The sequence below is a fragment of the Mytilus edulis genome, chromosome 4 (genome assembly GCF_963676685.1).
Source record: "Mytilus edulis chromosome 4, xbMytEdul2.2, whole genome shotgun sequence".
Classification (NCBI taxonomy): Eukaryota; Metazoa; Mollusca; class Bivalvia; order Mytilida; family Mytilidae; genus Mytilus; species Mytilus edulis.
In genome coordinates, this window is record NC_092347.1 from 44,704,808 (window position 1) to 44,732,724 (window position 27,917).

Consider the following 27,917-nt stretch of genomic DNA (forward strand, 5'->3'; position numbering starts at 1 on the left):
TCAAATAAAACCTGCGGGACTGACATATAGATCATAATATTTTTCCATACACCAAATATAGTTGACCTTTGGCATATAATATTAGATAAAAAGACCAAAACTTAAAAACTTAACTTTGACCACTGAACCATGAAAATGAGATGAAGGTCAGATGACATCTGCCCGCTAGACATGTACACCTTACAACCATTCCATACAACACATATAGTAGACCTATTGCATAAAGTATGAGAAAAACAGACCAAAACACAAAAACTTAACTATAACCACTGAACCATGAAAATGAGGTCAAGGTCAGATGACACCTGCCAGTTGGACATGTACACCTTCCAGTCCTTCCATACACCAAATATACTAGCCCTATTACTTATAGTATCTGAGATATGGACTTGACCACCAAAACTTAACCTTGTTCACTGATCCATGAAATGAGGTCGAGTTCAAGTGAAAACTGTCTGACGGGCATGAGGACCTTGCAAGGTACGCACATACCAAATATAGTTATCCTATTACTTATAATAAGAGAGAATTCAACATTACAAAAATTTTGAACTTTTTTTTCAAGTGGTCACTGAACCATGAAAATAAGGTCAAGGACATTGGACATGTGACTGACGGAAACTTCATAACATGAGGCATCTATATACAAAGTATGAAGTATCCAGGTCTTTTACCTTCTAAAATATAAACCTTTTAAGAAGTTAGCTAACACGCCGCCGCCGGATCACTATCCCTATATCGAGCTTTCTGCAACAAAAGTTGCAGGCTCGACAAAAACACAAAAACTTAACATTGACCAACGAACCATGAAAATGATTTTAATTGAGGTCATGGCCAGATGAAACATGCCAGACTGACAGGTACTCCTTACAACCATTTAAAATAGCTGAACTACTGCTTATAGTATCTGAGAAACAAATATTATTGTGTAACATTAAAATTGATCACAGATTCATGAAATGAGGTCAAGGTCAGCTGAACATTGAAGAATGGATATGAAGATGTTGCAAGGATCCCATATACCAAATGAAGTTTTCCTACTACTCATAATAAGTGATAAATTCACACGACAGATAAAACTTCAATCTTCTGAAACATGAAAATGAGGTCAAGGAAAATGAGCATATTACAGCATGAAACTTAGTAACATTAGGTATCTGAATACATCTGAAATATAAACCTATAGTTGTTCACTTCTGTGGCATTTGGTCTCTAGTGTAGAGTTGTCTCTTTGGCAATCATACCACATCTTATTTTTATATAATACAAAAAGTTAACACAGCCCCCTGATAGTAATCCCTATGTATGCTTACTTCATCTTTAGGAGATACAAAAACCAACACAAAAACTTAAGGTTTATAATTTTATTACACCAAGTCATCCATATTTAAACATCTTAATAAAACAATTGACATTTTAAGATCCATGACAAGTAAATATTTGAATGTTCTCAGTTAGAATATAACATTTTTTTATCAAATGATTCCACCAACAGTGGGATTGAAGAACAGAAATATGTGGTTACTTAATATTTGGCATATCTGTGCAATAACAATGATGTTGAATCAAATTTACCATATTTTCTGTGTTCAATTATTGCAAGAAAAATGTGCATTCCTAGTCTAAAAAAGATGATACTATTGTAAAAAGAGGAGTACTTTTCAATCAAGCTTTTTCTTTAAAACATAGCTGCCAATTTATGTTTGATGTCAATTAAAAGAAGAATATTATAAATACATAATATGATGAAATTCAAATATGATGTTTGTCAATCACTGTTTATAGAAAACATGTGACATTCTATATTGTCCGTAACATTAATTAACAATAATACTAACTTATGATTCTAAAACTGTTTAAAACCATCTGTAATGATTAACGTCTATGACATTTTGATTTCATGAAAATTTGACTTTAACGTCCAACCATGATAATAAAAAGTCTGATGCAGACATGATAAAAGATTATTTACAGCATTGATTGTTTTATTGAGATTATCGTCTGTATGGATGGTATGATGGAGCTGATGATGGGGGTCCTGATCTCTGGTATCCACCTCCTGGTGGGCTTCCATATCCTCCATGAGGGTTGTCACCGGCTGGAGGTCCGTATCCTGGGGCAGACTGTGGGGCTCCATAATTTCCTGCATCACCGTATCCCCCTGTAATAACAAATCATGTTACTGTCAGTTATCATGCTGGACAATTTTTCTACGCAACATAGAAGTTTTTTCTTTTAGCTTATGTCTACTTATCTTACAAAACAAATTATAAGTCTTGACAATTAGGGATAACAAATCATGATACTGTCAGTTATCATGCTGGCCAATTTTTCTACACAACCTAGAAGTTTTTTTCTTTTAGCTTATGTCTACTTATCTTACAAAACAAATTATAAGACTTGACAATTATAGGGATATATTTCTACTTTGTATTTTAATCCTTAGCAATCCGTTGTATTACACGTGTTTGCAGCACTTAGAACTATTTCAAAGTCAGATTGCCTGTTTTTCAGTGGTTGTTGTTTTGTACATCATATTTGTTTTGTCCATTATTTTGTACATAAATCAGGACATTGGTTTTCTTGTTAGAATTCTTTAGCATTGATCATTTAGAAGCCTTTTTTAGCCATGCAGTATGGGTTTGGTCATTGTTGAAGGCTGTATGTATGCTGATCTATACAAGTAAACTTCTATGTCATTTGATGAAGAGTTGTCTCATTGGCGATTAAACCACATCTTCTTTTTATATAAATGATGCCTTCCTCTTGAACAGCAATGACTGAACTTGTAAGCAGATTATTTTCAAATTCTTAAAAAATAAATACTTTAAATACCAAAGCCGTGTGTTATATGGACTGCGTTTTTAAAATATATCTTATATGTTTAGTAAATAAACTCAACACAGATACCAGGATTAAAATTGTTGTGTACACCGTTTAGTCATCCATCATGACAAACAGTAAGTTCGTTTTGTTATGTTTTGTCTACAAAAGACTCATCATTGAGGCTCAAGTCAAAAGTCAAAAGAATTAAAAAGACCAAATAAAGAATGAAACTGGAGAACATTGAGGACCAAAAATTCTACAAGATTTTGCCAAATCTATTCCTATGGTAGACAATTAAAAGTAGTCAACCAAGCTTACATTCAATAAGGATAATGTCTAGTATATATTTGAACTCAAGACAAATATTAAAACTAGAGAAACATACCATAAGAAGACCCATATCCACTATAATCAGCAGGCTTTCCTGGATCTGAAGGAGGGCCACCAGCAGGATGTCCATATCCTACAATGACACCAATCCATTAATCCAACAGTCATTTGATTTCTTAATTACAGACACTCACAAAAGTGTAGGTATGTGTGTTGAATAACACCAACAGCTGGACTGTTGCATAAAAGTTATTTGCTTTTTGAAAATAAGGAGATGTGCTATGATTCCCAATGAGACAACTATCTACCAGAGACTTAGCCAAGTGGATGTAAGCAACTATCAGAAACTGTACAGCCTTCAACAATGAGAAAACCAAATACCTTTTAGTAGGCAAAAACAGACCCTGCATGAAAAATATGAAAGTTCCAGTGAGAAAACTATAGCCTAATTTCTAACAAGACAATTTACGAAAATCTAATATGCCAGACCTGTTAGATTGTTGCACGAACCATTAATTCTCTATTTGCTATTTTGAATATAGAAATTCATTTAAACTGTTTTTTTTTAAGTCAATCTGTCCTTTTACTATTCCATAATGCTATTTCAGGATATTTGATCATCTGAAGATTTGGCATGTACTTGCAAAAGTGAAAAATACATGTTAAATTTTCTAAGTTTTCAAATGACCTGGAGCAATTGAAATTTAGGAACAGATTACCTAAGCTGCATTAGCTAAATCTTTTGGATTTTTTGGTCTTCAATGAACTTCTACACCATCTTTATTTGGTCCTTAAATTTTTTATTTGAACACCACTAATGAGTCTTCTGTAGACAAAACATATGTCTGTCTTACAATATTTTAAAGCCTGGTAGCTTTGAACAATTTTTTTTAGCTCTTTTTATTTATTTGTTTGAATGCAAGAATAAGCAAGGAAACAAAACTTCATTTCCAACTTTCTGTTGGATTTATAAAATACCTGGTGCTGAACCATGAGGGGGTTGTGACCCTGGTTGGGGCTGGCCATAAGGATCTGCCCCTGGTGCCTGTGGTCCACCGTATGAACCATAACTACTGTAGCCTGGGGCCCCAGGAGCTGAAGCTGGCTGACCTGGCTGTGGAGAGCCTGAAAATAAAATACATGGATTTTATTTTCTTTGTCCACAACATGCACAACAAAGGCTTTAGGTCTTACAACAAATTAGTTTACAAATTCAATAAAGATTTAAAAAGAAAAATAAGCTATAAACAAAAACAAAAGCAACTGGAACTAAAAAAGCTAACCTTATCCTATGTACTTGAAATTGTTTTAGAGACTTTTACATTTGATGTAACTTATAAAATGGAGAACAAATTTGATATTTGGAAGGAGGTAGGGGGTCTAAAAGTCACATATCTGGCATACAATAAATGGCTTCAATAATACATCAATTTATAACAAAAGTTTGAAGGCAGACACCAACACTATTTCAATAACAATTTAAAAATTTCATGGTCATTGATACCATCAGATCTATCATTCCCATATATTTAGATTTTTGGTGTAATATTTAAATGTTCAGTACAGCTAAGCAAGAAATAAAATACAGTTTGTATGAACTGTGTGATTTTGTCTTTAATACAGTAGTTATAACTTTTATGTTTTATTCTGTTAAAACACAATCCCCACTCATTCAATGACTTTATTTTTTGACATATTACATCAGCCGAATTTGAATACTTTTCAAGATCAAGGTGTTTGATTGATTGCTGTTTTCATAAAGCCCAGTGGTAATAAAATGCTTTGCCAAGCGCAGCCTGAAATGTCAGTGAGGTTGAACTCTGAACAGTTGAGGCAACTTTGGACACAATATTCAAGCTTGATACTGTCTGAATTTGGATTGTGATCAAGTTATGACATAATATAGGTTTCTGACACAAGATAAATGTGCTAAAAGATTTTGGAAATCAATTGCGTAATACTGTGCAATTGAAGATTTCTTCTTGAAACTTTTCAAAATTTGAAATTTTAAAATTCTGAAGAAAAACCCCTCCCCCAATCTTTTATACCCCACCCCCTTGGAGTTAATACCCTGAAACTCAATCCCAGCCTTCCCTTTGTGTTTGGAACCAAGTTGTAAAATTTTAGAAAAATCCATACACTTAAACACAAGTGATTGTCTTGAAACTAGAAAAATGCTTGTTTTGGTCTTTTTTTTCCTAAACTGTTGGTTGCATAACCCTCAAAATCAATCCCAACCTTCCTTTTGGGGTATTGAAACTTCTTGTTAGTTTCATTGAAATCTATTAACTCTAAGTAAAGTTATTGTCCAGAAAACAAGAATGTGTCCCCTGTACACAGATGCCCCATCCGCACTTTCATTTTCTATGTTAAGTGGACCGTGAAAATTGGGTTTTACAATTAAAAAGACCGTATCATAGGGAACATGTGTGCTAAGTTTCAAGTTGATTGGACTTCATCATTAACTACCTCGACCAAAAACTTTAACCTGAAGCAGGTCAGACTGATGAACGAACAAATGGGCAAATAGACTCACAGACCACAAAACATAATGCCCATAAATGGGGCATAAAAATGTGTCTTTAGACATTGACGATGCAAACGCAGAAGACAATATCATTACATTTTACTAACCCCAAAATGTTTTTGTGATCGTATAAAAAGTCATGGATGGGTATCCCTATAAACCCCATTATAAAGTGGCAAGGGCAATAAAAGACTGAATTCCTTACTATAATCTCCATAATGTCTTGGAGGTGCCCCAGTCTGGGGAGATGTAGGGTGTGGTGCCTGTCCCCCAGGGGCTGAGTATGCCTGAGACGATGGTGCACCTGCTGGTGCTTGTCCATATCCTCCACCATATGGTGCCTGACTTGATGGTGGCTGCCCTGGTGCCCCTGGCTGTCCTCCAGCAGATGGATGGCCAGGCTGTGATGTAGCTGGCCATGAACCATATGGATTAGCACCTCCCTGCTGATAACTTTGTTGCTGGTATCCTTGATAACCTGATAATATGAAATCATTCTAATTTGTTTTTTATATTAACAATAATCGTTGTATTCGTCTTAACAAGCAATTTTGTTGTCACTTCCCAAAATTTACCGATATTTTGTGCAATAGTGGTCTGAAAACAAAACTTTATCATAAATATTCTAATTTATCATAAACAAAGGCTGAATAACTCTTTATAAAAAAAAAAAAGCTTTAGATTCTTATGTTGTGTTTAAATTTTACACCACAAAAAAATCCATCCAGAAACTTGTATATCAACAGATAACTACCTCTACAGATCTTTTCATAAAAAAATTCTCAGAAGTCCAGAACATTGAACTAACAATCAATTTTAATCGTCAATAGATTATTTAGAAAAGAGTTATAGGCCAAGTACAAAGTTACATGTAACTCTTAAAAGGTAACAATAGCAATTTTTATCATATTAAGAAAATCTTAACTTTTCTCTCAAGGAAATAATATGAATAACCCAATGGCAATGCTTTGCTTTCCTTTCTAAAAAAAGAAACAGTTCAATGGATTTACAAGTTTTCCAGAAAACACAGGAAATCGAAAGATAATCAAATCAATTTTACAGAATTTTCCTGTCCCATTTGAAATATTAGAGTCCCTTATTCAAATACAAACATGAAAATGTGAGACATTAATAATTCCCTCCCCCTATATATGTATGGATTGAATATTACTACAAATATCACATATTATAGCTCTTGGTTACACATGTTGACTTATATTTTAGTAAGATGAAATCCTACCTTTAACAGAGAAAACCAGTTACACAAAAATCATGCAGCACATATTTTCTTAAATTCTGATAAAAAAATGTTCAGTCAGAAATGATTTGAATGATGAAGAATAACAAAAATCACAGATGAACTGATTTTGAAGACAGCCATCATTCACTAGGAAATGTTAATTCTCTTAGACTTAATCCATAAACATGATTTTCACAATAAATTTGGTACAAAGTGAAACCTACCAACTGAACTCTGAACAGGGGCAGGTGGTTGGGTCGGTGCTGCTGCCACTGTAGGGGGATTCTGAGGGGGCCATCCTCCTAAAACATAACTGCATTTATAGACAAAGTTCTTTGACGTGAAGAAGAACAACAGCCATGCAAGCTATGAAACTGAAAAAGGCAGCAACCTTCATGCATCTTTGACAAACATGTATGTGCTTAGGTGACTAGAAAGGCCATGTCTTTCAACTCAAACAACAAAGAAAAATCAGGGTAAAAAGCCTCATGCACTTCTGAAATCTTCTTAATCTGAATTTCAATAAACTCTTGGTAACATGCAATGGTCAGAGCTTCAAACAAGACCCAATTATCTAATTAGAACAAAACAGATAACTTCACCATCCATTTTCATTTTCTTGCCACAACAAAAACTTATTACAAATGATTTAAAAACACCATTGTCAGTTCAATATTTGATAACAGATAATTGCATGTAATTCCCATGGTAAGAAGAAAAGTTTTGTAGGCGATTTCCCTGTTTTATGTAGATATTTAATGTGGATATACCCAGCAGCAGTCAATACAAAAAATTTGTAACTCTTTCTACCTTACCACAACTTCCACAGCCAGGGGAAGTTTTACTTGGATTAGAGTACAACCTATTCTAAGATTCCAATGAACTTTCAATGGTGTTTCTAAATGTGGTGTATATATTCCACAACTTATACCAGACAACGTAACTTAAAGCAGCTCAAAATTTATTGCCATGCTCTACAATCTGACAAAAATGCAAAATAACTTAAATTCTACCATAGTGAACAATAAATTTCATCAAACTTTTATGTTTTTAAAAGTACATTTTGTAAGTACTCCTTTCTTCAAGGTTTTTGTCTTTTTCTTGAAAGAATGTGAGCGACAGGTATAAAAAGCATGGACTAGTTTTTTGTCAAATATTTATGTTATATAAACCTATTCATGCTTTCCAGCTGAGAGCATATTGGACATTGTATTATCACAGTGCTTAATGTTCAAGTTAATTTGAGACCTTGTTTATTTACCACGTTTAAGAAACTCTCTGGATTAAAATTGCTTCAACTCCACAAAATGGATTAATCTATGGGACACAGATAAAATACTGCAGATCTCATTCTTGTTGAAATTTATGCTATCAAATAATTTTTCAAACAATATTTCTCAGAAAAAAGCCTTCATTTGGAAACTTCTTAATTTCTTTGAGATTTTATCAATACATGTATGTACTAAGATCAAATAAAACAGTAACAATGTTTGGGATATTAATCTAAAACAGAAATTCTAATAGTGATTTTGGTCAAGTTCATATCTTTATGACACAATGTTCTAGGGTAAAATTTAAGTTTTATGGTGCCTAAACAAACAGAAAAAAAATAGATTATAATAGTGACAAAAGCTCATAATGAATCACGGATCAGATAAACTAAAAGTACATTTCAAGCTTAACTTATCCCCCTCCACTTGTAAAAGATAAATTTTCTTATTTGCATTGTCAGAAATCCATTTGAAATGTGTTTAACATGTTGCGTTTGTTTTGTTTTTGTGAGTGTGTGTATTGAGGTTTACTTATTACAACATACACATGCAAGCAACTAACAACAAAATTGTTTTCCTCGTGGAGTTAACATAATGATTTGATTTTATTTACACAACTATTCATTGATCTATTGTCTTGCACAGTCAGTCATTTTAATGTTGTCTAAATCTTTCCTTTTGTACAATTCATTATGTACATGACAACTATTTACTTTTCTGATTATTTCTAAATACTTTTAAATATCTTATATTATCAATAAAACAAGAAAAGCTGTTAAGCATAAAATTTGTAACCCCAAAGGATTAACATGTACATCTAAAAAGGTAACTGTTTTCATTTAAAATAGTATGGCATGTTGCTAGTAGCTAAAAATCTTTATAAAATTTCTTTGTATCAAAATCAAAATTGTTTAATATCCACTAGCATATGCTCTTTCCAATAAAATTTTCACTAAGAAGAAAAATACAAATTTCAGTGCAGAAAATAAACATAAATACAAATGAAATATGTATAAGTACAAGATGTACTCTTTTCTTTCTCATTAAGAACACAAATTTAAACGGCAAGATTTTCAAGACATTAAATAAATTTCTAGGTGTCAAGAGTTTATTTTCCAAGCACGATGTAAAAACTGTGCAATTGTTTCATAATCCAGCTAATTTTGAAGAACTTGTGATTTGCTTTGATCAAGCTGGTTTAAACAGAGATCCTGTGTTCAAGCTTTGTTTTACTTTAATTTCTGTATTTTTGTCAATTCATATACACTATCAGCAATCCAAAGTAAAATGGAATTTTGTAAGATCCTTGTGAGCTGAATTTTAATCAGATTGTGCATCTAATTTTCTTGTAAATTTTTTTCTTTCTTTATTATTTTGTTGCTAATTTTTTCTGGGCTATACCTTGCTGAGGTTGTTGACCCCAGCCAGGACCTCCTTGTGGCTGTCCATAACCTTGGTAACCAGGGGCCTGTCCATATGGTTGCTGGTGGGGTGGTCCTTGTGGAGGTCCACCATATCCAGGTTGATATCCTCCACCATTAGGTCCATATCCTGGTGGTCCACCTTGTTGTTGGGCCTGTTGCTGTTGCTGGGTCCACTGTGTAGCAGCCTCCTGCCAGGTCTCTGGTGTGGGTTGGGTACCAACTCCAGTTATCATCTGTTGAATAGCTGTAATAGCCTCTTGATGCTGTTTTCCATTCCTGGGTTCTGCTCTTTTACATTCAACCTGTTGAAATGATCAAAACATTATAAAATCATAACCAATATCATTCATTCATCTCTTATACTAGTATACAATGACCTAACTTATTATGGACCTTAAGTAATTATCATTCAAAACATGACCACTTAACATTAAATACAACTTAATTAAAAACTCTTAAGTAAACTTACTTTGCATATCTTGAATTATTTCTATTACTCTTGTGTCTTAAATTAGGATTAATACTAATGAATTATCTCTATAACCTTAAATTACTAGATAACTAAATAAATTACTTATCGTTACGTAATCAACTTAAAGAAAAATCATAATATAAATCCATTTTAAATACATTTAAAAAGCTGAAATATACATGTTTATCAATCAGCAGCTACACAAATATGATTATCACCATCAAAATACTGTTAAAACAGATAAAACATGCACAGATTTCTCGCCAAAACAAAGCAGATCTCATTATATCTCAACATTTCAAATAAAAATAATTTCCCCAATTTACATGAATTTTCAAACATTTAAACACATACATACACACATATATATCATATATATAGAATACATGGGAATGAAGACATATCACATATATTGTAAATCTGAATAGGTGCATTAAAAAAAGTGTAGCTTTAAATCTATATAAAAGGAACGTTGATATTTGTCTATAGGGTTAAAAAAAACATGTGCAAACTAACAGAAAGCAATGATCATGGTGGTAGGTTTGTGACTCTTAAATACCAGACATGTAAGTACCTACTCTATATCTAACATTGTTTAAATTCTAACTTGTACTCAAATGAAACAAATATAAACATATTTATGTCAATAAGTGATATGCATTGTAGTAAAGAAAATTTATTTTCATACATTGATTTTATCTAAAGTTGAAGCACATTATAAAAATAGAAGACCTTATAGATTATCATATTTATTCGTGGTAAAAGTCATTTATAAAGTTCTACAATTTTCTTAATTTTGGTAATCAAATAACAGTCTTTGGAGTTGTTATATGATTATCTTTGAAATGACATGAAAGACAGTAAGTGATCAAATGACTATAATCAGACTTAAATTATTAATGTATGTTTAACCCCGCCGCATTTTTGCGCCTGTCCCAAGTCAGGAGCCTCTGGCCTTTGTTAGTCTTGTATTATTTTAATTTTAGTTTCTTGTGTACCATTTGGAAATTAGTATGGCGTTCATTATCACTGAACTAGTATATATTTGTTTAGGGGCCAGTTGAAGGACGCCTCCGGGTGCGGGAATTTCTCACTACATTGAAGACCTGTTGGTGACCTTCTGCTGTTGTTTTTTTCTATGGTCGGGTTGTTGTCTCTTTGGCACATTCCTCATTTCCATTCTCAATTTTATAGCTTTGTTATTTTTTGTAGGCCTCTTATGTCAACATTTGTATGTCTCTTTATCAGCTATTTTTACATTTCCCTTTGATCCTACTGCTTTATATTCATTTAGACCATGGACAAGGCCTAATGCTCTAAAATATATACCAAGGAGTGATGTCGCACGTTCATGTTCATCCAAGTCAATGAAATGAAATGTGAGGGACTTTATTTATACAACCAAACATCTGTCATCTATCACAACATTTTGTAGGTTTTAAAATAGTTTTACTAAAAATTATCAACCCAAAAATTATATACAATGTATTGCATGTTTTGTGAAGGCAAATACCCGATAAAAAATAATGTTTTGATACTGACTTCCATCAACTTGCCATATGAGGTTGCTTGATATTCTTGCTGATAAAGTTAGTAACGCCATTATTCTATATGTATTAAAGAATAAAAAAAATCTTCCAAATTAGTTGTTTTTATCAAGATCTAGTAATCTACTACAGTTTTAGAAAATAATTCCAAAGAAATTCCTGGTGGAATGAAAAACAGTCTAATAGAAAAATTTATAAAAAATTAAATATTTAATATGACTACTGAGGGATGGGTCAATAAAACATCAATATATGAGTAATGCCAACAACCATGTGTTGACTTTTAACAATAATTTTTGCTTTAAGGGCCATTTCAGAAATTTGTCTTTTGTTATAGTAAATTATTTTGAGCAGCATCCTAGTAAAAAAAAATGCTTCATCTAACCATTATTGGACAACATAGTCCCATCTCCATATTGCAATTGCATTTATAAATTGGTATATTATGAACACAGAAATAGTCAAGGTTTGAATAACAAGGGTTAAATAGTTATGACACTTATCCAGTCTGTACCAAAAAGAAATGTGACAGTTGTTGTCCATTCTTTTGATGTGTTTTATCATTTGATTTTGCCATTTGTCAAGGGACTTTCTATTTTGAATTTTCTTCGGAATTCAGTATTTTTGTTATTTCACTTTTTTTTACCATTAATATCATGAGTATAGCACCAGAAGTTTCAGTAAAACATAGTGACCCAAGTGAAACAAGTAAATACATAGTTTCCCTAATTACCTGTATGCCTATACATGTATTTATTCCTTACAGTGTTTTCAATTCTATTGCAAAGTTTTTAATCTTATCTGGTATTTGTGCACTTAAAAATGGCCTAAATAATTTCAGTGTATTTACATTGTATTATGCATATACATATTGATTTGCAATGTTTATGAATACATCTATAGTTGACACAATCTAAACTTATCTCAACCATAACAAATAAATGACATACTCTACTTTAAACATACAACTACCTATTACCAATGAGATCTGCTTTATCTTGTTTATAAAATATGGTGAATTTCACTGCATCTGTATCCATTTTTTTTCTGAGTTCAGAGGGTAAAACACAAAAATCACTTTAACATAAAGCATGAAAATTAAATATTTTTTCCATTTTTTTTATGATGAAATCTTCATACATTTATCATGTTAACCATTCATTTTTTTTTTTTTTTTTTAATATGCCTGAAGACGGTAAGGTATGGACAAAAGTGTTGAAAAGAAAAAAAAAACTCATTTATCTACTTATTATCTAACATGAAAATCACTAGCAGCAAGATCCTGTGACTTAGAGATACAGAATCTTCTTTTTTTTACAGAAGTAGAGAAATGGATACAGATCGTAAATATATATTCACTGTTGTCAATCTGGGGGTGAAAATATCTACGACAGAAGGCTGCAGAGAAATAAAGCTATGCAGGACAGACTTTAAATAAAAATAATGTTAACAAATTGTGACTATGTAAGCTTCAAGAACATTTAACTGTTTTCTTTAAAAAGATGCTTTCCCCTTTTGCCCCCTTCCTTATGGAGGATTCAAAAGCTTTGCTACAAGATGTGTGTAGCAAGTCCTTTAAATATTTATTCCTTTAAGTCAATCATGTCTCAATTTGCTGACATATTTATAACAAGTCCTTTTCATTTCTGTTTAAAATCATCACCATCAACAATGGTTGATTTAAACAGTATGTGTACCCATTCAATACATTTTAATGGATATATCAGACAGTCTTCTTGTTTAATATTTTATTTTATATCGTTTACCATTATTAAGGACAAAAAATGTGCAAGCTGAACTTATTAGGGACCTGTAAATCTCAGGGCACAAGATAAATCTTTTCCTAGTAGTTTAGTATGGACATTTTTGTTTTTAAATTTTCAACAAGAAACCAATAAAATAAATAGCAATCCCATACCAGTATAAAGACTGCCTGATGATCCTTTCATAATTCAATATTTTGCCTTACAGATCTGACTTCAAAGTAGTAAAGCCCATGAAAGCAAATCTACAAAATACTCACCTTGATTCAAGTAGAAATTAGTGTTGTTACACTGATGATTCAATTGATCAGACCCCAAAAAATATTCATAACTTCTGCATATACTTATTCAAAATAAATTTAAAAAAATCCTTTTTTAAGTGCTTAAATCTAAATACATCTTAATCACATTATCTCCTAAGAGGAAGATAAATATTGTACAACTAACCAAAGACAAGACATGTATTATAAACAACAACTAATTGAATGTTAGTTATATCTAATTTTCATTATTTAAAGTGTGTAATTTGTGTGCACAACATTAAGTTTGCTTGATTGTTTAGGGGGGTGGACCATTAATACTTTATCAGCGATTATAAATGTAAAACAAACTGGTTTTATTCTGCCTTTTGCTAACTGTGCCATGATCTGAATGGCTAGAAATAACTCTTTTGATAGGAAATTAACAAAGGATTTTTTTTTAAAGCTCTAATTAGCAACCAAGAAAACTTAACTTCGTTGCCCTTTGTACACACTAAAGTATATATTTGCAGTAACTTATGAAGCAGACAGATGCATAACATATATTATACATGTAGCATGTTTAATGCATTTATACAATAAATTGCTGGGATCTCTAGACTTTGTAATACACTTTTTTATACAAATCCCCAAAGATAAAATATCTATCTATAGCAACACCACACCTGCACACTTGTAATAATCATTAATTAAGATCCAGTGTATCTACATAGATGTTCTAATACTTTTAAGCATATGTATTAAAGGTATAAACACACTTTTATAGTAAATCTCCTGTGAAAGCAAAAAATTAACTTGTAAATGTCAGATCTGTAGGCAAAATATTGTCAAATTGTTATAAATAAATTACATGATCTCAACTGGGTTTTTCCCCAAGTGTTTTGAATACTATTACAAGTTACACCACATGTTACAAGTGGTCATCTTTAACATTGTTTTGATTAAAAAAAAAATAAAAAAAAATCCAAAGACAACATTTTGTGTATAAAATAAATATAGAACTTGGTGTTGAACAATTTCAATATAAGTATAAAGCTTTCTAAAAATCTGAGCCAGTTCTGAGTGCCAAACACAATACTTTATAAACAATGTTATTTCTCAGTTTAAGCAAACTCACTTTGAAAAAAAACCAAGTTGAGATCTGTAATTTCATAATTAATTTAAAATAAAATTTAACCTTCTTATTACTGATAACCACATAGTGCTCACTGCACACGGCGTCTACGCTATCTTCTGACTCAAATGTCAAAAATCCAAATCCTAATGTATATATAAGTACATAAATAATAATAACATGTAAATCTATTTCAATCTGAAAATAAAACTTAGCATATTATAGAATTTACAGAAATAATTTCTATACATGTATAATTTTTAACACAACATGTTACAAGTATATTCTTTAGTAATAACTTAAATTACATCTTTAAATTTCAAAAAAACAAAAACTTATGCATGTACATGTAAATAATATCATATGATTCCTCATGAAATATGGGTTCAGCCTTTCCATAAATAGTAAGTACTTTATCTTATCTTAAATATGTGTTGCAGTAATTCACAATTATCTAATATCATAAGTACTACTTGTCATGGTATAATTCATACATAAAATAAGTAGAACGCAGACAGCTTGTATTTCAAGTATTTCTATCAGCCTTAACTACCGTCTTTTAATATACGCAGAGCAGGCATGTATACATATTAATATATGATGATAGAAGTGAAATTGCCCTCCCATAAATTTTCCATGGAATAGCCCCATAAGTTACTTTAAAGAAATTTGGATGCAGTTGTAGCCTTGGACGTCTCAGAATGATGACCCCCAGGATGATTAGGTGTTCAAAATAATCTCATATGAATGAGTTAAATGAAGTCATTTAATTTTTTTTTTTATCTACTTTGATATTATAGTTTGTTATGTGATGACTATCACAAGCCCAGTAGTCTTTTTTGCTGACATGAATTGTCATTGATATGGTTATATTTATAAATTTACTGTTTACAAATTTTTGATTTTTTTGAAATACTAAGGCTTTTCTACCTCAGGCATAGATTACCTTAGCTGTATTTGGCAAAACTTTTAGGAATTTTGGTTCTCAATGCTCTTCAACTTCGTACTTTATTTGGCCTTTTTAACTTTTTTGGAATCGAGCGTCATTGATGAGTCTTTTGTAGACAAAACGCGCGTCTGGCGTATATACTAAATTTAGTCCTGGTATCTATGATGAGTTTATTTATGATCAGAGGAAAAAGTTGAGTTCAAGTAAATTGGTGATGTCACCAAATTCATAAGACTTTTCTTACAAGTTGGATGTAAAATTAATCTGATTGAAATATAGAACATGATTTGAAAACATTCAAGGACCCTTTAAGATCCTCTGTTTTTGTGGTAATGATTCAGCCTTTAAAAAGAATGAAGGTTAAAATATCATTGGCTTGTCTTATAATTACAAGAACAAAAATGGAACAGATAGTTGTCAGATCTTCGTATGAAGCAAAGTGTGTAAACAAGATCTGTTTTTAATCAGATGGTATGCTAGATAGGAATTAAACATCAAACATTCCTTTTTTATTTTTCATTTCATCGACACATTTCATTAACTTGGGACTGTGAATTGATGAATGAGGATTTAAATATAATTTTGAGAATTGTTGTTTTCTTTTCACCTATTAGAGATGTATTTGAGGTTCATTTCCATTGAAGCATATCTATTGAGTGATAATTAAAAACGTGGGTTTTTTTTTTTTTTTTTTTTTTTTATTTCAACATATATTTCCAATATGTAAGTAAAATCTTACAAAAATGAGTGTCATCATCATGATCATGTTATTGGCCAATAAATGATTACTTGTAACCAACTGTAAACTCATGTATTCTTAATATATAAAGAATAAGTACAAAGGATTGTTCCAGAATTAAAGGCATTGGGGCATTGAGGCACTTGTTTTAAGCCCCATTATATAAAAATTTGGTTTTACTTATAATTCTTTCAAAATTCTAAGGGAAACACAACCCATATTTAATTAATTTGAGTGCCTCCTATCCCATGCAACTGATAAATTTTGGAATAACCCTAAGGTTTTTATTCTGTTCTGTTTAAGATTAATATATGTCTACCATGTGAAAGAACAAACTTTTTTTTAACATCAATGGTTCTCACTAGAAAACTACTCAAATACGTATAGTCCTAAATTTATTGTTATTTATCTTGATACCCTATATGTAAATCTACTTTTATTTTCTTATCTTCAACCTTTCCAGTACTATGTGTAGGAACACATTTTCTGCCAAAAGTAACCAAATAATAATTCCTCATTAACAATCATTAATTTTGTTATCAGTATCTTATTTTCTTCTCCAACTCTGTCAAACGAAAAGCAAATGGGAACCCCCCCCCCCCCCCCCCCCCCTTTTTTATACATTGCTTTATTATAATAATTTTTTTTGTTTGTGTCTATACTTTATACTCGCTTGTATATTCTTTGGTTATCTTACAAAATTACTCTTTTTCTTGCGCCCACCAGAAGCTTTGAGTATTGGTCAAGTTTGACAGATCAACGTAGAATGTAGATGTAGATGTAGAATGAGAGGACTTATGTTGGATTTTTTTTATTTTACTTCTCATTAGATGTACTAAGATAAAGGTATTTATCAATGAATAATCAACCATTTCAGAAAAAGTAACTTTAACAGTTCAATGATTACTGTTAGGCCACACCAATCTGATTCCTTGTTCGACGGACCCGCTCGCACCTATTTTTTCAAAACAGATTTTTTTTATATTCCCGCTTCCCGCATCCGGAAATGTAATCATATCCATTTCCCGCACCGTTTTTTTTTGTAAATATTATAAAAAGATATCAACATTTGTTTTTAAAATCACAGTCTAACCTGTATATAACGATTTTAAACATAAAAGCACCCCACCACACTTTGTAAATATCTGTGAGAATATTTGTTTCAGCATGAAACCTATTTATCCAAAGCGGGAGTGCTCCGATATAAATTTATAACAGAAATACCCGTAAAGAACAAAAAAATGGTTACTTTCCCCCTTACTTATATTCCCTATCATAAAATGCTCGTTGTTAGAATAAAGTACAAAGAACTACTGAAGGATTTGCCTTCAACTGCAATTATATTGTATGCTGGCGAAACAAAACTATCCATAGCCGCTGCATGTTTATGCACCTGTCCTGATTGATTGAGGGGCCTGTCGTTCAGCAGTTATCGTTTGTTGATGTTGTTCATTGGTATTTTCCCGTTTGGATATACATGATACATAAATTAGATTGTTGGTTTTCCTGTTCGAATTGTGTACGCTAATAATTTTGGGGTCCTTTATAGCCTGCTGTTTGGTCTGTATCAAAGCCCTGTGTGAAAGGCCGTACTTTGACCTGTGTTTGTTATTATCAGGTTGAGAACAACCCTCCCTCAGACAAGGGGTAGATGTAGAAAAGAAAATATAAATACCAAGGATTTGTATAGTTCTTCTATACAAAACCTTTGAAAACTTAGAATTTTGTACTCAAAAAGAGGAGAGTTCCATCATATTTTAAACAACTTTTTCTAAAAGAGGGGTCCACTTATTTTGAATAATATTAAACTGTTAAGGTAAATGTGTTAACATGGTTAAAGTCCAGGAATATTACACAATTCTTGGACATGTTTTGACCATTTAATACCAGATAGATATATAGTTCTTTGAGAAAATATGAGCCCTTTTGTACAAACAAATATATATTATAACTTATATTGATCCCTCATTTATAAACATGTAAAAGGGATATTTATAACATTAAGGGGTTGTCCCCAAACTGATTATGACTTGGATGGAGAATTGTCTCATTGTCAGTCACACATACATGTGTACATAGACCAGATTTAATTATTTCTTGGTGAATAGGGAAAAAATACTTCAGAAATTAAAAAAATGTCAAAGTACAAGTGATAAATCAAGCTTTAATATCGTCAAAACCTACTATTTTATGTTTACAAAAAAAAATTATAATCGCTCGCCTTTACTTTTCAAGCTTCGCCTCAGAAATTTTCAAATTAAATATTTTTTTATTAAAATTTTCAAATCGCTCGCTCGCCCCAAATTTTGGAGTCCAAAAATCTGTAGAACAAGAAATTAAATTGGTGTGGCCTTAGTCTAAAATAAAATGTCAGCTGATTTTTGTTTTGGACCAAAGTTAAAAGTTTACCAAAAAAGTGAAACCAGCAGTTTTAATTATTTACATGGGAAGAACTTATAATTGTTCAATGCAATTTTTGCAGCAAGAGGAATACTTATTTGACTGTAAGGTTTTATTTTTCAATTGCCAGTACAACATTTCTACTAAGATTTCGTAAAAAAAATGTTTGGAAATTGTGCTCTTTGTTGAATATTCAAATTGATTTGATTTTTTTTTTAAATAAGGTTTTCATGTTATTTATCAGAAGGGAACAAATAATAGATTAAGAATAGGACAACGGATAGGTGTGAAGCTAAATAATTTTTTCAGGGTCAATAATCGTTCATTTAACTTAGCTGATTCTCTGCTCTTCACAATGATTTAATAGTTTTACTGAATTCCATTTCAAGCTTTGGCTGTGGCAAATTAAATGGTTGAGACGGAGGAGATAGATCATATACAACTTTGATCACATGATCTAGTAACCACTGCCTGAACTGTTGTATTGCCACAGTAAAAGCTTTACAAAGCATTCTGACTTTCTTTTTCTTAACATGACCTACCTTTTGATTTTTTGGTTTCTTGATCTACCACAACGTTGACATCAAGCACCTATAAAAAGAATTAAATTCTTAAATTAGAAAAAGTTAACAGCATGCCATGTGCATTGACTGACACTGTTGGTTAATGTATAGCTGACTTTACAATATTGTTTTTTTTCATTGTTGCCTATAAATGCTTACATCCAATTTATTTTAACTTTGGTGCATAGTTGTCTTATGGGCAATTATACCACATGTTCATATTTTATGATAATCAATGCAGTGGTACCTCTTTTTTTTTTTTTTTTTTTTTTTTTTTTTTTTTAAATAAGTGTACCACAGATATATACATTTTCATCTTGTACAAACACAGCATATAAATAGTTTTTAGTCTTGTTTTACTGATGGACAAGTATGGAAGACATTTAAATGGCATCCATGCCTAATATCATGCAGTTTCTCCATTTCTTAAGTTTCTATGATATCAAAAAAGAAGATGTGGTATGATTGCCAATGAGACAACTCTCCACAAGAGATCAAATGACACAGAAATTAACAACTATAGGCCACCATACGACATTCAACAATAAGCAAAGACGAATACAAGCTAAAAAAAAAATTCCCAAATAATTACAATTCTAAAACTTTCATGATTATCAACTTTATAGAAATTAAGTTATAAAGTTGGCAGCAAACTTAATTTTTTTGGGTACTTTATCCTTTGAACTTTAATTTCAGTCTGTGAGGGAGAAAGCAAAGTAAAGTAAATTAACTCATTAATAAAATTCTTCAAAACAATGTTGCCTTCCGTCATGTTTGGTAAGGCCAAATAAAAATATATGTGTGGTTCCAGTAACCCTACCGTCCCTACTTTTTCGGCTTAAAAATAGCCTACCCTAAAGATTTTATTGTCATTTTTCATTAAGCACTGTTAAAGTCAGAATGTTGCTCCCATAGACTATGTAAAAAAAAAACATAAAATAAAAAAAAATCCCTACCTACCTACCCTAAGTTTTTTTCAGATGTAACTGGAACCACACATACTTTTTTATTTGGCCTAAGTCTTACCTTTCCATATTTACTGAAGTGGTTAGTCAGATACTCAGCATCCACATTTGGCAGACCTCCCATGAATATCTTTGGATGGTTGTCCAAGTTTTTGTTAGTTCTTGGTGCCTGTTGAAAAGACTGAAAATCGTTTCACAAAAGGAAACTATTATGGTTATCAAAGAGTTCATATAACACCACAAACGGTATATCCTGACAAAACTGTTTACCATGCAAACTTAAATAACATGTTCAAATTTGTTGTACAAGGATCAAAACTACCTATATAATGAATGTTTGGTGAATGTTTAATGTGTACAATGTTTGCAGTAGACATCTCATCATGAAGCTATATTTGTTGTACAAGGATCAAAACTACCTATATGATGAATGTTTGGTGAATGTTTAATGTGTACAATGTTTGCAGTAGACATCTCATCATGAAGCTGTTGCTCCCTCTTTACTTTTCTATGTTGTGTTTTGCATACTATTGTTTGTCTGTTTGTTTTTTTCTATTTTAGCCATGGCATTGTCAGTTTATTTTTGACTTATGAGTTTGAATGTCCCTTCCGTATATTTCGCCTCTATCCAATCTTGCTGCATGCCTATGTGTAGACAATCTTCACTTGTTGCTTGCCACTGCAGAGGCAATTTTAAAGCATTTTCATGACGATTTATCTAACTTGCTGTAATCTTGATTTTTTTTATCAAATAACTTTGTTGTTTTAAGGGTATTTTTTTTCTTATATAATAATACAAATACAATGTAAATGATTCCGTTTAATAAATTTCAATTTATAAAAGTCACTTGTCAATTTCTATTAACTTCTAATTACTACTAGAAATCCTACCTTTTGAGCTCCTTTTGGATTGCAAGCCTTGGCATCTACCTGAAAGCAAAATATAAAAAAATTGTTTTAACCTTAGATAAAAAAAAATTGAATATGTGAAAGTAATAACAATCATAGCTATGTCACAGCTTAGTAAATAGAAGCAATCAATCGTATAGCAGAATCTTACTTTATATATTTGAATATAAGAGGTACATCAAACTTATCCTTGACCTTAGCGAGACCAGAGTTCGCGAAAATGGTCGGTCCTGTCGGTCCTATCGGTCAAAATGAGGCTCGGACCAGTATTTTGAAAGCTACTGCCGGTCCCGATGACCGATGTAAAAACGGCCGTTGCAGTGCCTTTTTTTATCGGTAATTAGTTGTACCGCAACTAATTCCAATATGTGTTTACATCGGTCTTCAGATGTACCTGCTGCTAATTTCCGGTACTGGTTTCCTGTTATAAACAAACTGAAACCTATGGAAACCAAAGTGTCGTACTACACGTGGCCTGCTAAATTTGTTCATGGCAAACAATCGGCGATTGAAATCTTAGATGGAGATAACAAATACTGTGAAAATGATTCAGATGATGAAATGGATAGAGAAAATTACTTTAATTAAGAACAAACAGAAGATCAGAACTGGTCCTTCATTATTAATTTGTCCGTGGCTGTGAAAAATAAAACTAATAATAATAAAGTTACTTTTGGATAAAATATGTTATTATTTTTACATGTTTTATTTTAGGATCTAATTGACAGATTTTTTTAGGACTGGCTAAAATTTTGTAGGACTGACAAATAATCTTGCTTTGTCGGTCCCATGACCGACGGGTCAAATAAAGTTTTCGCGAACTCTGCGAGACACATTCCAATATGGAGTTGTATTAGGGAATAAACTAAAAGTGAGCCCCTTGTATCCTTGTCCTTGGGACTAAAAGTGAAACCCTTGTATCCTTGTCCTTGGGACTAAAAGTGAGCCCCTTGTATCCTTGTCCTTGGGACTAAAAGTGAGCCCCTTGTATCCTTGTCCTTGGGACTAATAGTGAGCCCCTTGTATCCTTGTCCTTGGAACTAAAAGTGAAACCCTTGTATCCTTGTCCCTGGGACTAAAAAGAAACAAGAATGTGTCCTCAGTACACGAATGCCCCACTCGCACTATCATTTTCTATGTTCAGTGGACCATGAAATTCGGGTAAAATCTCTAATTTGGCATTAAAATTAAAAAGATCATATCATAGGGAACATGTGTACCAAGTTTGAAGTCAATTGGACTTCAACTTCATCAAAAACTACCTTGACCAAAAACTTTAACCTGAAGCGGGACAGACGGACGAACAGACAGACAGACGGACGAACGAACGGACACACAGACCAGAAAACATAATGCCCCTCTACTATCGTAGGTGGGGCATAAAAAAAGACAACATCAAATGTTCTACTAGTACTATATCTTAGATAAGGACTGACATTATAGTTGTTAACATGATAAAACAAAATTATAAAAAGTTTTATGTACCACAATCTTTTACGTACAAAGTTTATAACTCTAGTGGAATTGTATCTTCAACTTAAGTAGTGGGAAATCAAACATCAATGTACTGAAGTGTGTTTCATAATACCACAGCAGGTCATATAGAAATGTATCCACAATACATCAACAGGGTTCACACTAACAATGTTCATTCAGTCTTCACGCTGAGTGGCAGCCCAGGCAGGTAAAATTGCTCTCGGGCCTGTTAAAATCATATCTACAGGCCAACAGAATCTAGCTAAAAATTTTCAAAAATTGAGCTCCGGGCCTGTAGATTTTACAGTTCATCGTTAAGACTGTTTATTGCGAGTCGAATTGTAAGAAGAAATTGTATTGCTATTTCATTCATTTCAGTCCCCATCACAAAAAAGAGCAAGAAAATCACATAACTTTAGATTATTAACCTTTTGAACATTTTACAACCTTAATGAATCCTAGGACTCACAAGTTTTGAAAAGAGTCTTGTGGGTCCAAGGTCCTTCTTCATTAATCTTTTATAAGTACATACATGTACAAATTTGAACTAGAAGCCAAATCCAACGATTAGATTAATTTCTGAGGCCCGAGTATGATAATTAAAGACCACAAGGCCAGGACTCCTGAACTCACCTTAGTGAGAACCCTGCATCAGAATGTATTTTAAAGGATCCATTCACCTTATTTGATTCAACACCCACCTGTCTTCCATCTATGGAATGTTGAGTTGAGAGAACTGTGTCCACACAGTTTGGATCTTTAAATGTGACGAAACCAAATCCTCGTGATTTACCAGTCTGGGGATTTTTCATAACGACACAGTCACATACTTCTCCAAACTGACTGAAGTAGTTTAATAAACTATCTAAAAATATACAAAATATATTTTTATTAGTCCTGTTAGTATTGTTGTTAAAATAGTAAATAGTAATAAACATGAAAGCATAAAGTTTGAGCCCTGCATATAAGAAGAATTTGGGTCTTTACTGCAATTACAGTATGTGTGTTTTGAATGTCCTCTTTGAAAGAATCTGTAAAAATTTATTTTATAATTATCATGGAAAAGACAATGAACTAACCTTGATCCGTATCCCAACTCAATCCTCCAATAAACAATTTTCTACAAGATAAACAAAATAAAATTAAAATGTAATCATCTGACAAATAAAACTCATACATGTATAAAGTTATAAAGGGACATAACTGAAGAACAGTAAAAGTGACCCTACCCAAATTCGTAATTGATCTGAGTTTAGTGGTAATATTGATTGATTGTTGGTTGTTTAACGTCCAGTGGCAAATATTTCATGCATATTCAGGACGAGAACAAGTTCACAATAAATACAATAGGTAGGTCTTGTCGTAATAGAGGCCACAATGGATGATGGTCGGGGAAATTTCGACTGCCACTGGAAAATGAGGGTATATTGGATAGGGACAGAAGTTTTGCCTTACAACAGGCCACCTACAGGCCCTCAAAGAGTTGTTGTAAGGGTTCTTAACGTGCAAAGATCGTGGCACTCTTTACACAAGACATCGGATTTAACGTCCCCATTCTGACCGGACGTGACTGCGAACTTGATACATCCCGCACAGCCAAACAGACACCCCACTTCGGCAAGCGTTTTACTGCCGGTCAGGAGAAGACCAAGAGACCATATTTCTATTCCCCAGTCACCCTTGGGAGTGGTAATAAGTATTGTGTATAAGTTTCATAAAATTTGGTTGATGCAAACCTAATTAAGAAAACAGAAACGAAAAATTCAGCAATTTTTCCATTTGTGAAGGGGCATAACTCTAGAATAGTTAAAGTGACACCCCCAAATTCAAACTTTTGGGTAATGAGCATTGTGTATACGTTTCATTGCATTTGGTTGAGGTAACCTAAAGTCAGAGTAGGGAAACTAAAATATTCAGCAATTTGGGGCATAACTCTAGGTGGTTAAAATGATGCCCCTAAGGCGTTAAAGTGACGCCCCCAAAATTCATTCTTGATCTGTATTTTGTGGTAATAAGCATTGTGTATAAGTTTCATTGCATTTGGTTAAGGCATTTAAAATTTTACTAAAGTTAGAGAATGGAAACAAAAAAATCAAGTTTATTGGTCTGTGAAGGGCATAAAAAAATTCAAACTTGATCTGTGTTTTGAGGTACACGTAATAAGCATTGACATTGTGTACAAGTTAAAAATTTAGTTGTGGAAAACTGAAGTTAAAACGTGTCATACTTATTTGGACTATGACTTATTAGACTATGTGCCCCAGGGTCATGGACTAGTCCAAATAATTAAGACATCTTGGATTCAACACTTTCCTGCAACCATGTAAGGCGTCAAAGAAAAATATATATAGGCCTTTCAAGACGTCATAACTATTTGGACTAGGACAGGGACATAAAAATAAAATAGCATTTCAAGGGGGTCTGAATGGGGGTTCTGATCCCGGATCCAGCTTACTATTTTGTCAGATTTCCGTATCCCACTTACTGTTTTATCAGAATCCCATATCCCGCTTACACTTACTATGTACGTTCCGTGTCCCACTAAGACTTTATTTCCTGTTACGGCACAATAATTGGACTTTCATGCGTATGACATGTTTACAAAAAAAAATCGGCAATCCTGTGTCACGCTTAGACCCCAAGATAAACCGAATTATCTGTTGTTCAAAAGCTTCTTTTTTTTTTTGATTGTGCTTTTGTGACAATAATTCACTTTATCGCTATATGTCCGCCATCACTGGATATCACACAGGTTCCCATAAAATTTAGACGTCATAAATAAAAATATCTGACACCACAATGGAAAAGTGATTGTTGAATGACGTCAAAACTTCAAGCGGCCGGGTCATCCAGGATTAGCGATAAGGTGTATACCCACTTTCACGACTTCATAATTATTAGGACTATGACTATGTGCGAACCTGAATTGGAGCAAACAGGATTTTTTATACCCACTTTCACGACTTCATAATCATTTGGACTGAGTATGTGCGAACCTGAATGGGAGCAAACATGATTTTGGTTGAACCCACCCAGATTCCTGACGGTAGGCTTGAATATTGGCATTTGCTCATCAAATGGAAACAAGAAAGGTTAGAAACTGACTAAAGCCAAAAAAAAATCACATGGATAATTAATGAAAGTGCCCAAGCCAGTTCCCCTTAATGATTGTTTTTTTCGTGGTAGTTATTTTCACATATGTTTTAAAAGTGAGATATCAATAACCGTTTTATATTGCATTTACCCAGCTTCATTTGAATTATTTCGGTTCATATCTTTATCTCTGTGCATTGGCATCTCTCTCGATAATTTTAAGATGGCGTTGACGTGACCACTGGGAGATAACCACAAAAGTTCGGTAAATTCCGGCTTGCCGGAAATTTTAAACGGAAAGAGTCGATACCTACGGTGAGGTATTCGCCACTAAACAGTAATCGACACAGATGGTCGTATAATCAGGAACATGTTTTTTATAAAATATTACTGTTTTACCACTTTATATATGATGTTTAATATGTTCATTTTTCCATTGTGTATATTGTATTGTATTCTTTGTTACTATATGCCTTCAACCCCCAGGGGTATAAATGTGCATTTCATAAATAAATAAATAAAGTATTCCGTTAGAACCGGTCAATATTTATTGGGGGGTTGGGACCGGTGCAGTTCATATTTCTCCCTTAAAAAATTTATATCCTACCCTCTGAATGTACCAAAAAAGTTTCTGCCCTATATGAAATATCTACTTTATAATATGTCCTATCTAAACTATCTGAGACTACTTACTATAAGTTTAAACACATATGAATAAATTAAACAGACTTTAACTTTATTTTAATCAGATTAACATAGACCAAATATAGTAGTCTTTGAATTTGTCTGGAAATTTTAACTGATCTCCTCCTTGAAGAAGGCAAATAAGATTCATTTTCAATTCCACTTGAAATCACTTTCTTTCACGAAGAGTAATACACTACGATAGTTTATGAACAATTTGTATTATTATTATTTTTTTTTAATATGATTTTTTCCAAATTAGCAAATACAATATGTTACAAGTATCCATATCTTAAAACATGAAAAGTAAGCATGGACAAATATCCAATTGTTCAAAATATTTGAAAAAATTAAACAAAAGCTCTGTTATTCGACTTTTGACGATGCGAATATAAGCAGAGATGCAATTTGGGAACTCCTCATTACAGAATCATTGATGGTTTAGAGGTCAGTTCAGACCGGCATTTTTTCTATGATCCATATATATTGAAAATCAAATTGGTGTACCTATGTTAAAAAGAAGGAAGGATACGGCTACAAAATAAACACAAAATGGGACTTTTTGTCGTGATCATAAAAAAACTAGTGGTGATCTCATGTGCTCCGGAAGGGTAAACAGATCCTGCTCCACATGTGGCAGATATGAGATAACAAATCCGGTAAATAGTTTAATTCGGTAGGTCACATTCATGAAAGGGAAGGGGATTGTAGTTACGTCGTAAGGAACATATCCGATATCATTTGTGAAACGATTATTCCATAACTGTCAACCAACTCGTGATGGCGTCCGTAAAATTTACGAAGGGATGATTTCAACTTCACCATTTGGAACTCTTGGTTTAATAGCTTCCTTGTGAGCAGCAACATATAGCGAACACAATTGACCCTCTACTTAAATTCACATTTGAGGTATCTAGTTCTAGTATGACCTATTTAGATACCGAAGTGTACAAAGGTGAAAGATTCCATAATAATAACATCCTTGATGTTAAATCACATATTAAAAAAACTGAAACGTATCAATATTTACCAATCACTAGTGCACATCCGAAACACACATTCACAAGTATTATAGTGTGTGAATCTATACGTCATATTAGAAATAATAGAAACATCAATGAGTTAGATAGACATTTAACTAACTTACAAGATAAGTTAGTTGAAAGAGGATACTGTAAAAATAAAACAGAGAATGTTATTAGAAACGTTAAAAATACCACAAGCAGAAAAATAACCTTTTTGAAGGCCGATAGGACAACGGATTTCCCACTCACTTTGAGTTTCATTACTAAATATAATCCAATGGTTAAAAACCTTAGTAAGGTTATAAGAAAACATTTGAGCAATCTGCAAAAAGACAAACAA

The 27,917-nt window shown here is 32.5% G+C and overlaps 1 protein-coding gene across 17 annotated transcripts; it reads right to left on the reverse strand.

Moving 5' to 3' along the window:
• Positions 1 to 1,349: 1,349 nt before the first annotated feature.
• LOC139519777 (DAZ-associated protein 1-like) lies at positions 1,350 to 26,156 on the reverse strand. 17 transcript variants are annotated; one of them, XM_071312024.1, is made up of 13 exons: positions 26,020 to 26,156; positions 23,855 to 23,895; positions 23,477 to 23,640; positions 21,282 to 21,320; positions 20,452 to 20,571; positions 19,405 to 19,453; positions 14,838 to 14,920; positions 9,596 to 9,920; positions 7,148 to 7,225; positions 5,889 to 6,161; positions 4,135 to 4,281; positions 3,212 to 3,289; positions 1,350 to 2,161 (listed from the first exon to the last, which is right to left on the reverse strand). In XM_071312024.1, exons 1-13 carry the CDS (start codon positions 26,070 to 26,072, stop codon positions 1,995 to 1,997), a joined length of 1,617 nt encoding a protein of 538 aa, XP_071168125.1. In that variant the 5' UTR covers positions 26,073 to 26,156; the 3' UTR covers positions 1,350 to 1,994. The 17 variants fall into 17 exon arrangements, with proteins under 17 accessions (XP_071168125.1, XP_071168126.1, XP_071168124.1 ...); XM_071312025.1 differs by having other exon boundaries at positions 21,282 to 21,316; positions 23,473 to 23,640; XM_071312023.1 differs by having other exon boundaries at positions 23,456 to 23,640.
• Between the last annotated feature and the right edge of the window lie 1,761 nt (positions 26,157 to 27,917).

Excerpts from the sequence above, each read along its gene's own strand:
- LOC139519777 (XM_071312023.1), bottom strand. The coding sequence starts at position 26,072 with ATGCCAATGCACAGAGATAAAGATATGAACCGAAATAATTCAAATGAA. Across the intron at positions 19,454-20,451 it reads ACTTCAGTAAATATGGAAAG|GTGCTTGATGTCAACGTTGT; the intron begins GTAAGACTTAGG and ends TTCTTTTTATAG. Across the intron at positions 7,226-9,595 it reads GGGTCAACAACCTCAGCAAG|GAGGATGGCCCCCTCAGAAT; the intron begins GTATAGCCCAGA and ends GTTATGTTTTAG.